Genomic DNA, 13,028 nt, shown 5'->3' with positions numbered 1-13,028 from the left:
CCCACCGCCTAGCCCCGGCCTGAGGGGGAAAACAGGACATGAACACTTCCTGGACACGGACGTGGAAATGCACGAACCCCTGTTTGTGAGGGCCCCGAGCACAAAGGGCCTCCAACTAGGGCAGAGGCCAGGGCAGCCAGAGGAGACGGGTGGGCACTGGCCAGGGACCCATTGGCAACTCTGGTGGGGAGGATCCTTCTTCTGCCCTAGAGGTGGCTGTGGAAAGGGCTTGAGGAAGGGAAGTCCCAGGCCAGGGGGCCTGGAGAATGGATGACCAGTGGGTACTTGCCTTGGGCCCAGGCCCAGGGCCCAGCCTGGCAGGACGCCAGGCCGTTTGCCCAGCGGCTTGCTTGGGTTATGCGTGTGCCTCGGCACCTACACCAGGGTTGGTGGGGGTGGGGAGCCCTGGAGGCAGGAGAGAAGGCTCTTTGGCCTCTGGAGAGCTCATTCTAGCTGGGTGCCTCAGAACCCTGGGACCAGCTGCCTGAGTCTCAGCCTGGTGATCAGATCAGGTGAGGGAGGTCAGGAGCTGGCCCAGCTCACACAGCACAGCAGCTTCCCGACCCCCCCATGCTGGGTGCTCCCCCTTGTCTGCAGCTTCCACCTTTCCCCTGGAACATCTCGGGAACAGGAGCTGAGGCAGGACACCTGTTAGGGGGCAGAGCCCTTATCTGTCCCTCCTCCATCTTTGTCCTCCCGTAGGCCAGAAGGCAAGTAAGGTGATGACAGTGGCTCCCTGCTATCCCCCAGTGTCCATTGTCCACCACCTCCTGTCTTGGCCCGAGGATAGGGTCCCCACCTGCCCGACCCACAAGGAGCCTCCTGGTTCTCCTGTCCCTTCACTCAGCCCCTCTCTCATCCCGCAAGTCTCCCCCTCTGGCTGGCTGTATGTGTCAATCTCTTTCTGAAGATTGTTAGGCTTGGATGAGCCTCAGGAGATCATCAGGTCCCATGCTTTCATTCTCCAGATGAGGAAAGTAGCTCAGAGAGGGGAAGGTCCTGCCACACGGGCACAGCAGACTGTGGCTGAGCCCGTATCACAGAAGCACACTGGCCTCTGTGTCAGGCGGCTACGATGAGGCCTGAGGTTATGATAAGCTGGCAACTTCTCTCTTCAGCCCTGAGCTGTCCTCCCTCTTCTTGGCCCAGATTTCTCTCTTGTCTGCCACTGTGCCAGCTGCCTAGCTGACCCCTACCTTGGGCAAACCCTGCGCTTGGGATACAGAGCAGGTGGAAACCTGTGTCTCATAGTTAGGAGGCTGTCCTGGAACCTGGTGTTCTCTTCTTGCGAAGCACCACACGCCTCCACTCAAAGCCCTCCAGGACCTCTCTGCAGACTGTCTCCCTCTCACTAGCCTCTTTGTGACAACTGGGTTCTGTAATTCTATGTTTCTCCCCTGTGACAGATCATGGGTGAGTCTCCTCCTAGTCCTAAAGCCCTTCCTTCGGTGTCCCTTCCTTCTGTCTCCAGGAGGGGCTCGGCTTCCTGTGGCTGGGGTGGGGAGAGCCCTGAGGTCCCCAGAGGACAGTGGGACAATGGGGAGGCGGTGACAGATGAGACATTATGTCTTTCCCAAAGCAGGCTCCACCCTCCCCTAACCTCCTGGCTGGTGTCTGGGGCACAGCCCTGGCTTGTGGGACCACAAGGGTCCTGGTCTGACCCCATGGCCTTGACTTCTCAGTGTAGAGGTCAGAGGGTCAGAGTCCTGATCGCACTCAGCAGTTCTCTAAGTGGAGGCTGTGGAGCCCAGGTCCCCAGCAGCCCAGCAGCCTTGTGATGGGTGCTGCAGAACCCCAGGGTGGGTGAGCCGGACTGGCCGCCTGTGGGATGGGCAGGAGGGTGGCAAACACTGAGGCAGGGTGGGATTACGGAGGAACCGTGAATGCCTACCTTCCCATGCTGGAAGCTGGCGATGGGGAGCCAAAGAGCACGGGCAGGGGCTTCTCCAGAGAGTGGTAGAGAGGCAGAGGTATTCGGAGAATCACAGCTAGCACTGCCTCCTGTCAGGGGAGGAGGGGCTGGACCGGGGGAGCACAGTGGGTGGACCACTGGAGACCTCGGTGGAAAGGAAGGCTGAGGCCTGTGGACAAAGGGACGGGCTTGGGGTTAGGTATTTAGCTCAGCCCTCGTCATTTCCTCCGCCGGACATGGCTGGGTGAGCAAGGTCATCGCACAGAGGGAAAGAACAGGCCGGGACCAAGGCATAGCAGGCCCTACAGCAGACTCAGGCACGTGGGTGACCTGGTCACACCCTGGGCTGCCATCAGTCCCCCATCAAAGCCCAGCCATGTGGCCACAGTCACCTTGGGGGATGGCTACATCTAGACCATTGCCCCACACACAGACCCAAGCTTCCTAGGTGGCACTCAGGCTGGGCTATAGACCCTGGCTGAGTAGGGAGAGCCCACAGGACACGGGGACACCCAGACACCCTGCCACAGCCATACCACAAGCCTCCGCACGCCAGGTGCAGCTACTGTCACCCCTATGGTGACCCAAGGAGAGCCATAAATTCCAGCAGTCGTGGGCAGGTGTCCAGGGCCTGGGTGAGAAGAGGGGGGCAGGAGGCAGGGAATGCAGAACCTCCCCCCCCACCCCCATGCCAGACTCTGCCCTCCCCCCAGTTCGCTGAGTGCCCAAGGCTGTTTATTTCCTCACAGGGATGGGTGTCTCATCCCTCTCCCCCTCCCCGTCCCCACCACACGCTTCCAAAGCTGCCAAATCAAATCAGCCCCTGCACCCGCGCCAGGCTGGCATGGCGGCCAGCAGCTGACTGGAACGAAGCCAGGCTCAGAATATCCCTCCGCCTGTGCCTGTCCGATGGCTGGGTGTACTTATCGGGTGGGGGTGGGGAGGGGCAGTCAGCCCCTGGGCAGTGCCTTGGAGAGGCTGGGCTTTCTCGATGCCACCTGAGCCGGTAGGCTCCTGGAGAATGAGCGAGTGGCTCCTTGGGGTGGCAGCCAACCTCTGAGGAACTGTGGCCCCCGGATTGTGGGTGGGGGCGGCAGGAGCCCAGAAGACAGGGTGCTAGGAAGGGGCTTCCGGGAGCTCACACATATCATCATGACCACTGCCCTAGCAGGGAGCCCAGCCCAGTGACAGTGTGAACTCGACATTGCAAACCCCATTTTACACATGGGGAAACCGAGGCTTACAGAGGGGTGGTGAAGTTCCCTGGAGAGAAGTGGACATGGAGGGAGCCTCAGAAGGAGTAACAATGTGGTTGTTTCCCCTCCTGAGGAGGCCCCAGCTGAAAGAAGGAGCTCAGCTCTGTTCTCAGAGTAAAAGGCAGAGAATACACCAGTCAGAGGTACCCACCTGAAGTCGGGAGTGATATGGGGGTGGGGGGAGAAAGCAGAGCAAAATCAGGCAAGGCTCCCTGAGAAGATTCCCTGAGGAGGTCCCCCACTGGGAACAGGAACCCCTGGGCCTGCTAGAGGCTTGGTGGTGGCAGGGGGCGGGGGGAGGGCCCTCGGGCAGGCTGGGGAGAAGGGGAGAAGGCCTGGCAGGCCTCAGCTCCTGGCCTTCTTGTCTCTACAGCCAGCCGGGACCTCCTTGCCCAGGAGCCAGTGCCCCCAGGGAGTATTGCCAGCCGACTGGAGGTGAGAGCTCAGGGGAGGGAGAACTGGGTGGGCTTGGAGGGGTGGGGACACAGGCTGGGGGTCAGCCTGAGCATTGTCCCCACCCCTAGGAGGACTGGGACGCTGGAGCTGAATCCCAGCCCCGCCCCCCTCCAGCCTAGGGTCGCCCTGCCCCAAGATCACCTTCTCTGCCCTATTCCTGCCTGGGGCTCTCTCCCCCTGAGGAGAGATGAAGAGAATTTTTCAAACCCCTTTCTAGGGCTCCCCACCCTCACCCAACAGTTCATTGATTCTCTGCCCTAAGTGTTTTCTGAATTCCTCTCCTCCTCTCCATCCCTGCCCCCTGCCCCAATCCTCCTGGATGGCTCACCGGCTGGCTGCTTTCAGTCACCCCACTCTCTCCATGCAGCTGCCAGAAAGCTCTTCCTAACATGCAAACCTGAACTTGTTCCTTTTCTACTCAAAAATCCATGCTTCCCATCCTCCTGCTCCCTCTGCAGCCCCAGCCAGGCCATAGTCCCCCTTTTATCCATCCCGCCTCCTCAGAACCACTCCTGCCGCTCTCTTCTCCCTCAGCTTCCCATATCTTTCTGGGCTCAGCTCTAGCTTCCCCTCCTCTGGGAAGCCCTCCCTGTCCCTCTTGCTCCCTCCTCCGAGCTCTCCTGCCCTGGCAGTCAGATGGAACATTCTGATGTCTGTGTCATTAATACCCTGATTTCTCTGTTATGCTTCTCCATAGGTCTCCTCTCTGAACTGTGAGCTCCTTAGCCTGGGGACTGTGCCTTTTGCATTCCAGAGTCTCCCACTGCCCTCCAAAGGGTGCCTGGTGAGGGCTCAGGGAGTGCATTTCCTTTGAGATGAGGGATGCCCTCTGCAGCCCTGACCATGACTTTGGGGTGCCTCATGGGCATCTGCAGTGCTCAGAGGGGCCTTGAGCAGAAGCAACAGGGTGGGCTGGGGACTGGGAAGACTGGCACAGAGGAGGGTTGTGTGTCAAATTGGACCAACCAGCAGGACCAGCCTGAGCCTACTCTTGGGCCCTGGCCTGGCTGAGAAAAAGGAGGAGGCTCCTCTGGGCCAAAAGCTTTAGACACGCTTCCTTGTTCAATCCTCACAACCTCCCTGGGAAGCAGGGACTGCTATTATTCTCCTTTTATGGCCAGGAAAGCAGAGACACAGTGGGGTCACACAGTGAGTGCACGGGGCAGATCAGAGTGTGGAGCCCACACGTGTCTCGTGCCCAGCCCTCGCCCTCTTGCTGCCCTCCAATGAGATGGGAAAGAAGGCGCCCACACGGGGCCTGGTGCGCGAGGAGTTCAGCCGGGACACGGGGCCAAGTCCTGAGATTGTCCCTGCAGCTGGGAGCTGGGTGCGGGGCAGAGGCGGGGAGCGGGTGGCGCTAGAAAGTCATTATTAATTTATTTATGGTCATGGCATTCCCCACGGGGCAGAGGCTCCCCCCGCCCAGAGCTGGGACAGATGGTGTTCCTGGGAGCCTGCAGCATCTCAGCAGCCACAGCCACCTGCCAGGAAAGCCTGGATTTGTCATCTTCCCAGGAAGCCATGAGGGGAGAGGGCTCTGGAGAAATGGAGACCCTCCTTGGTGCTGGGAACTAGGCCCCAAGGGAAGGAGCCAGGCTTGAGCTCCTTGTATATACCTCTGGGCCCTGCCCCTTTGCCCAGGTCCCTGCCAGCTCAGGTTCGTCCCAACAAGTCCCACCAAGTCCCACCAGGAGGCCTCTGGGGAACATGCCCATTTGATCCCTTTGCTTCTGTTCTCTCCCCACATTTCCTTTGTCTGGTCCTCCTGCTTCCTCCCTCAGAGGGGGAAGGTTTTAGGCTGTGAGGCTAAGCTCTGCTGGGAGAGAGTGCTGAGTGCTCCCCAATACAGAAAGGGCAGGACTGGAGAGAGCAGGGGCTGGGGTCAGGCGGGCATGAGTTCAAGTCCTAGTTCCACCACTTTCTCGGTGTCTGACCTTTGGCCTGTTCCTTAACCAGCCTGGGCCTCAGTTTCTTCACTTGTCAAAGGGGAGAAGAAGATCCAGCATTAGTGGACCTAATCATTGCTATTGGCCGTAATCACAGCAGAGCCGTTGGGACAAGTTACAAAGTATGTGTGAGGCACCTGGCCCAGGGAGGGAGTTGGTCCCCCTTCCTGCTTCCCACAAGGGTGAGCTCCTTGGAGCCAGGCCTGGGCTGACAGGGGTGCAGCACGGGGCTGGGCGAGGGCTCTCGGAGTTTCTGGGGGCACGGCGCGTCCTTCTGGTGCTGGTAGCGCGACAGCTGGGGGAGCAGAGCTGCCAGCTTCCATCCCTGGGGCAGGCATCTGCTCAGCACCCCTCTTGGGATGGCTCCCTGGCCCCTGTGCCGCTGGCCAGCTGGGAGGAGGGCTCTTCAGGCTCAGACTGGAACCCTACTTCAGGGCCAGGTCCGTTGCTCTGACTCCTGAGGGATCAGGGGGTGGCAGTTCAAGTACTGAACTGAGCACGCTGGGTCCGTGCCCTCTCTGCCCGCTCTCGGAAGCGCTAGCTAGGGCAGGGGCTGAGAGAAAGGCGACACAGACGATGGCACGGGTATCCACACTGAGCACACTAATGTCCTGCCCAGCACTGCCTCCTCGCTTGCTGCCCATAGGATAAGAAGAGACCATAGGCCTTGGCATTGCCAGCCCTGCCTGCTGGGCCCCCTCATGTCTGCCCGTTGCTCCCAGATATGGCAGTGCTTACTCCCCATGGTACCCATTCTTCCTGGCCTCCCTGTCTTTGCTTGCACTGTCGCCTTTCTCTGGAACGCCCTTCCCTTCTTTCTCTACGTACTCCCTTCTTAAGTCTCAGATTAAATGTCACCTCCTCTGTGGAGTCCTCTCAGATTGCTCCCTCCACTCAAGTCAAATCAGTCTCTGCTCTTTTCTGGGCACTCACAGCCCCCAAGCTTCCCTGAGCTTACGGTTGGGTGACTTGTTGCCCGTGTGGTTATATATACTTTGTCACATAGTTATAAACACATGGGGGATAGGAACCAAGGCTGAGTCTCCTTTGTCTCTCCTGGGCCCCCGTGAGAGCTGGCACAGGCTTGGTTCATAGTAGGTGCTCAGTGAAGTTTCTTGTTTAAATGAGAATGGCTGTGTGAAGGTTGGAGGGGTTCCAAGAAAGGGGCACTTGCTGGTTTGGGGGCAGTCTTAGAGACTTCCTGGAGGAGGTGACCTTGGAAATTTGAAGGATGGGGAGGGTCAAGGCCATGAACTGAGGCCAGAAATCAGCTGGGTAGTCAGAGAGGTCCATGTGGTCAGCTTCTGTGAGTACCACATGAGGACAACTAGGCCCAGCCCAGGACTGGGAACAAGCAGAGAGAGGAGCCTGGAACAAAGACAGCCCCAGAGGAGAGGATGCAGGAGGCTGTCTTGATGCTGAGAAGCCCCTAGGGTCTCTGACCCTGGGTCCACTTGATCCCACAGTCTGGGGTGAGGCCGAGGCCACCCATGGTGAATAAATGGGTCCAGCGTGGTGGCATAGTGACGGGGGGATAGGGACAGGCAGGAGTTGGGGTGGTCCTATAAGGCAAGATTGCCATGGGGGCTAAGAAGGTCTTTGCAAGTGATAAGAGCAGGGTGTACAAGGGCATGTGGGCGGGATGCCATGTCTCCATGAGAGAAGGCCCAGCATGTCTGTGGAGCCCAGGAAATGGACAGAGGAGTGCGGGGATGAGGCTGGGAGGGCTACTTTCCAGGAGGCAGCACTTCCCGGCCTGTGTTTAAGATTCTTGAATGAGTGCTCCTAACTGGCAGAGGTGCCAGCCCCCTCCTGGATTCTGCACATCAGGATTAAGTGGCCTCAGTGATGCCCCGTGGCCCCAGAAGAGCTGCTGCCGGCAAGTTGGCCACAGCATCTGGCATCTCTGGGGGTCTGGAGTCCCTGCCATTTGGCTGTGCCCAATTATTGGGCTGCAGGGGCTCAGGCTGCACAGGGACTTGGGGCCAGGAAGGTGGTCTCAGCTGCCTCCCAGTCTATCTCTTTGTCTGTCGGTCTGTTCATCTGTCCTCACCCCTGACCAAACAAGGACCAGACGGAGATGGGTGAACACAGGTCCTACAATCAGAGAAGCCTAGTCTAAAGGAGGAGGTGTCAAGTACCAGGGACTCACACCCAGAAAAGACCCAAGCTCAGACTGGGCCAGGCATTGGGCAGACCAAAACCAGGGGGAGGTCCAGCCCCTTTGAGGGCTTGGAATGGTGGCTCAGAGAGAGGCAAAGACTGGCTCAGAGGTGCATAGCAGATCTGAGGCAGTGTTGGGGTCGATGCTGTGAGCCCCAGGACAAGGTTCCTCGGGCGCGCCCCCCTCCCCCGGGCCTGGTCCTTGGCTGTAAACACTGAGAGAACAAGTTCCGTTTCCTGGGAAATATTTATCTCAGGCCGTGTGGGGAGCGTGTGCTGGCCTCCCTGTGTCCTTCCTGCAGGCTGGCCTGGGGCAGGAGGTGAGGGGGCTTGGCAGCCGCCCGTGGGGGGCAGTCTATGTGGCCTGAAGTCGGGGCCAGGAAGGGAGTGTCCCAGGTTCCTCTTGGAGCCAGAATCTGAAGGCTGGAATAGGGGGAAGGGGAAGGGTAGGAGAGAAACCTGTTTTCTCCAAATCCTGCAACACAACCTACCTGGCTCCCATGTTCTTGTCTTTATCCCCAGGCGTGCTGCTGCTTCCCAGTTTCTACCTGCAAGCATTTGCTCCTGTCTGGGGCTCCCACCTGGGTTGCCTTTTTTTCTTTGCCCTCGTATTTGCTGGCTCTCACCTGGCTTCCTCTGGGAAGGCTTCCCTGATTCTCTAACCCCTTAACCCCTTGTCCTCCCCTTCTACCTTCTGTCCTCTTCGGCCTCCCAGCAGCTTCAGACTGAGCCCCATAGACCAGTTAAGGTCTTCTCCCAAAATGTTGGGAGGTAGACAGCCTCTTCAGACTGCCCAAGCGTCCCCTTCCTGGGCACCCTGGGAGTGAAACAGGGCCCAGAGGCCACCTTTCAGTAGAACCACCACAAGCCTAGGCCCATGGGGAATCCAGGTTGATTGAGTGAGGGAAAATTTCACGGGCCCTACAAGAATGGGGTGGGGTGGGCCCAGAGGGCCCAGGGTTCCCGCTGGCTGGCTCTTGGGCTTTGGGGCCTATATCCCAGGCTGGGCCAGGCCTGACTGGGGCCCTGACAACAGGAAATCCTTGAAGGAACAAGCAGGCTAAGGACTCTGAGCACAACAACAGGAAACAGCCTTGACATGGGGCAGCAACTCTGGTGATTGCGCCCAGTGGGGTGGGGGTGGGGGGAAACCGAGACACGGACTGGGGGGCAGTGGGTGTTCTACCAAGTAGGTGTCCCTGCACTTGTGATGCTGTGTGTTATCCAGTGTGCGTCCTCTGTCATGGGATACCGTGTGGGGAGTGAGTGAGTCAGAGTGTGCCACCGAGTGTGTGACACCGAGTGATACTGAGTGTGTGGTGCCACTCAGAGACTATGAGACCGGGGATGTGCCACCAAGTCCATGACACTGTGATCCCGTGTGACATGGACTGTGTGATGCTGAATGATACCGAGTATGCGACACTGAGGGTGTGTCACCATGAGGAGCGAATACGTAAACACAGATGGGTGATATGGTGTGATAACAGGTGTGGTCCTTGGGGCTCAGCCGTCTGACACTGAGTTGTGAAACCAAGTGTGTGCCCCAAGCGTATGGGATCCAGCGACGCTGAGCGCGTTGCCAAGGGTATGACATGGAGTGATGCCAAGTGTGAAACCCTATGCGTGAGGCTGCGGGACACTCTGAGCCTGATGCTGGACTGTGATGCTGTGTGTCATGGCTGATGACGACGTGAAGTAATAATCACACGACACTGTGTATGACGTTGTCCCAGGAAGACCCCCCCAGTGGGTCCAGGCAGGGAAGTGACACGGTCTGATGCATGATTTGGAGATTGCTCTGGCTTCTGAGTTGTTCGGGGTGGGGGGGGCGAGTTGGAGGGGCACAGAGGAGGTGGGCAGACAAGTTGGAGGCCACGGCAGCCACCCTGGCAGGAGATGGTGGTGCCGGGGCTCAGGGGACAGCAGAAGAGTTGAGAGAAATGGATGAACTTCCGAGATATGTGGGAGGTTGAAATGACAGAACATGCTAATGAATGAGCCGATGAGCCAGAGGAAGAAGCAGAGGATGGCTTCCAGGTTTCTGGCTTGAGGGCCAAGTGATGGACGGTGGAGACGTTACTGAGATGGGTGAGGACTGGGGGGAGGCCAGGGTTAGGGGGCTGCGAGAGGGCAAGGAGGCAGAATTGGAGAGATCTGTTTTTGGACAGAAGTCAGACATCCAGGTGAAGGTGTCCTGTGGGCAGCAGAGGTCAAACTGGGGATCTCGTTGGGAGGTGGCGAGTGTGGCTGGGATGACCTAGGGTGAGAGCACGGTGAGAGTAGGGGTGAGGGCTGAGGACCAAGCCCCAGCCGCAGGTCCCCAGACTCCATCATCTAGAGGCCTGGGAGGTGAGGAGGAGCAACCCGGAGACAGGGGAGGAGTGACAGGGGAGATAGGGGATACTGAAGGGTGGAGCCACAGGAGAGGAGAGGGCTGAGAGGGAGGGAGGTGGCTGCGCGTCAGGGAAGGTGGACAGGCGAGACCGTGCTGGACTGGGCCCAGCATTAGCCCAACAGGAACCACGTCAGTGACGGGGTGGGGCCTGAAACCAGCCAGCCTGGGTGGGTGCTGAGTGGGGGGGTGAAGACAGAGCACAGTCAACACTTTGGAGACCTTTGGTCACAAGGAAATGTGGACTAGGGGCGTGGTCACTGGAGGAGGTGTGAGGTCAAGGGAGAGTAAAATTTTTAAATTATAGAATATTTGAAATACACACAACAGTAGAGAGAGTAAAAACTTGCCATATACCCATCACCCAAATCTAACAGTTACCAAGATTCGGGCACATTTAGTTCATCTATCCCTCTCTATCTTACCCAAGCCCCCCCTTTTTTTTTTCATTTTTCTTTCCTGAAGTACTTTATTTTTTGGTTTTTAGTTGTGGTAAAATATACGTAACCTAAAATTTCCCATCTTAACCATTTTGGAGTGTATAGTTCAGTAATGTTAAGTACGTTCACATTCTCCAGAACTTTTTTATTTTGCTAAGCTGAGACTTATATCCTTCAAACAGCTCCCTGTGCCTCCAGCCCCTGGCAACCATGTTCCACTTTCTGTCTAGGAATTTGGCTACTAGGTACCTCAGATATCTGGAACCATACAGTTTTTGTCTTTTTGTGACTCCCTTATTTCACTCAGCAGCTTGTCCTCCAGGTCCGGCCATGCCGCAGCTGTGTCAGAATTTCCTTCCTTTCAGAGGCTCAATACTATCCTATTGTTTGTATAGACCGCATGTTGTTTATCCATTCATCCATCGATGGACACTTGGGCTCCTTCCACCTTTTGGCTATTGTGAATAATGCTGCCATAAATGTAGGGGTACAAGCATCTCTTCAAGATTCTGCTTTCAATTCTTTTAGATATGTACACGGAAGTGGAATTATTGGACCATAGGTAATTTTATTTTTATTTATTTATTTTTAATATTTATTTATTTATTTTGGGAGAGAGAAAGAGAACATGAGTGGGAGGGGCAGAGGAAGAGGGAGAGAGAATCCCAAGCAGACTCCATACTGAGTGTAGAGCCAGTATGTGGCTCGATCTCATGACCCTGAGATCACGATCTGAGCCGAAACCAAGAGTCAGATGCTTAACCAATTGAGCCACCCAGGCACCCTATTTTTAATTTTTGAAGACCCACCATACTGTTTTCCACAGCAGCTGTGCCATTTTACATGCCCACCAACAGTGTACCAGAGTTCCGATTTCTCCACCTCCTTGCCAAGACTTCTTTCCTCTCTCCCTCTTCCCTTCCCTTCCCTTCCCCCACCACCTCCTTCTTTCTCTTTTTCTCTCCCTCCTTCCCTCCTCTTCCTCCCTCCTCTCCCTCCCTCCTTTCCTTCCTTCCTTCCTTTCTTCCTTCCTTCCTTCCTTCCTCCATGGCCATCCTAATGGATGGAAGACTGGAGAAAGGTGATATCTCATTGTGCTTTGATTTGCATTTCCCTAATGATGCGTGATGTTGAGCATTTTTCCATGGGCTTGTTGACCAATTTGTATATCTTCTTTAAAGAAATGCCTATTCGAGTTCTTTGCCCATTTTTAAATGTTTTTTTCTTTTGTGTTGAGTTGTAGGACTTCTTTATATATTCTGGATACTAACCCCTAATCAGATGTACGATTTGCAGATTTCTTTTCTCATCCTGTAGGTTGCTTTGTAGTTTAAAGCAAATCTCAGACACGATGTCATTTCACCAAAGGTGGATTTTGTTTTTCAATGTCAGAAGGTCCTGGGTGATGCTGAAATGTGATGGTGCAACTCACAGCCAACTTGGAAGTGTGCACATGACACTACATGAGGGTGACATTGTGGAGCACTGGAGACATGACATATGACACTGGGGATGAGCCACCCTGAGTGAGGGCACAGGGATAGTACCACTGTGTGTGGTCCCGTGACACTCAGTGATGTATGACACTGTGGAAACCATGAAATGGCTGTGAGTCACTGAGTAGGTGAGTCATGCCACACGAAAGTGACAGCGATCCTGTCTCTGTGTCATCCAGGGGTGATGAGTGCAACACAGACGGGGACACTGGGAGTGAGAGGGGCCGTGGGTGTGCCATGGGCTGTGTGGGGGTGTGTGATCCATGTGGGATCAGCCCCAGCCTCAGCTGCTGGTCACCAGAGCAGAGATAAGGAGGAATGCCTGACATGGACGGAAGTGGGGTCCAGGCCAAGTGTGAGTCGGTGTGAGGCCTCCTCCTTTCTTTGAACCCCCCAGGAAGGTCTTCTGGAAGCAGGATGGTAACACCTTGGCAGAATGAGCTGGGACCAGCTACGAGCAAGGGCTGTGGTGTCTGGCTCTGACATCTAGAAAGTCATTCCATGTCTTGAGCCTCAATCCCCTTAAGAATAAAATGCAGCTGTTGGGGGATGACACGAAAGAGTGCTTTTAAGGGAACACGGTACCTGGCACTGAGCAGTGGCTCGGCGGTCTCTAGGGGAGCAGCAGTCCTCCCAGTGCCCAGGCAGCTAGTGTGATGGGAGCATTGCAGGTGTGCAGAAAGGGTGTGCTGAACGAGTGATGTCTTGTCCTCCTGTGCCCACAGCCTTCCTCTCCACCTCTCTTGTTCCTTCTGTCCCCTGCTTGGCCTGACCCCATGACCTGCTCCCAACCCACCCTCTTCCCAGTTTCCACCATCCTCACCTCTGTCAGTCTCCCACCCAGGCTCCCGCAGAAGCCTTGTTCAATTAGGCCGCTGCAATTTGCTCAAGAAAAAAACCTATAATCTGGTTGATCACACCAGTAGGGGATCTGGTCCAGGTGGGGAGGGTGGGGCTGGGTTGG

The 13,028-nt window shown here is 56.4% G+C and overlaps 1 protein-coding gene across 3 annotated transcripts in view; it reads left to right on the top strand.

Moving 5' to 3' along the window:
• PDE2A (phosphodiesterase 2A) overlaps positions 1-13,028 on the top strand; it is a 91,415-nt gene that overhangs the window by 34,643 nt on the left and 43,744 nt on the right. For 2 of the 3 annotated variants that reach the window (XM_046015557.1, XM_046015556.1), the window contains one exon: positions 3,542-3,603. The exons of the other annotated variant lie outside the window; for it this stretch is intronic. In XM_046015557.1, the coding sequence (XP_045871513.1) occupies positions 3,542-3,603 (62 nt within the window). The remainder of the gene's footprint in view (positions 1-3,541; positions 3,604-13,028) is intronic. 3 annotated transcript variants of the gene reach the window in all.

The sequence above is a fragment of the Meles meles genome, chromosome 8 (genome assembly GCF_922984935.1).
Source record: "Meles meles chromosome 8, mMelMel3.1 paternal haplotype, whole genome shotgun sequence".
Lineage (NCBI taxonomy): Eukaryota > Metazoa > Chordata > Mammalia > Carnivora > Mustelidae > Meles > Meles meles.
Note: the sequence above shows the minus strand (reverse complement) of the source record. Positions and strands in the feature narration are given on the sequence as shown.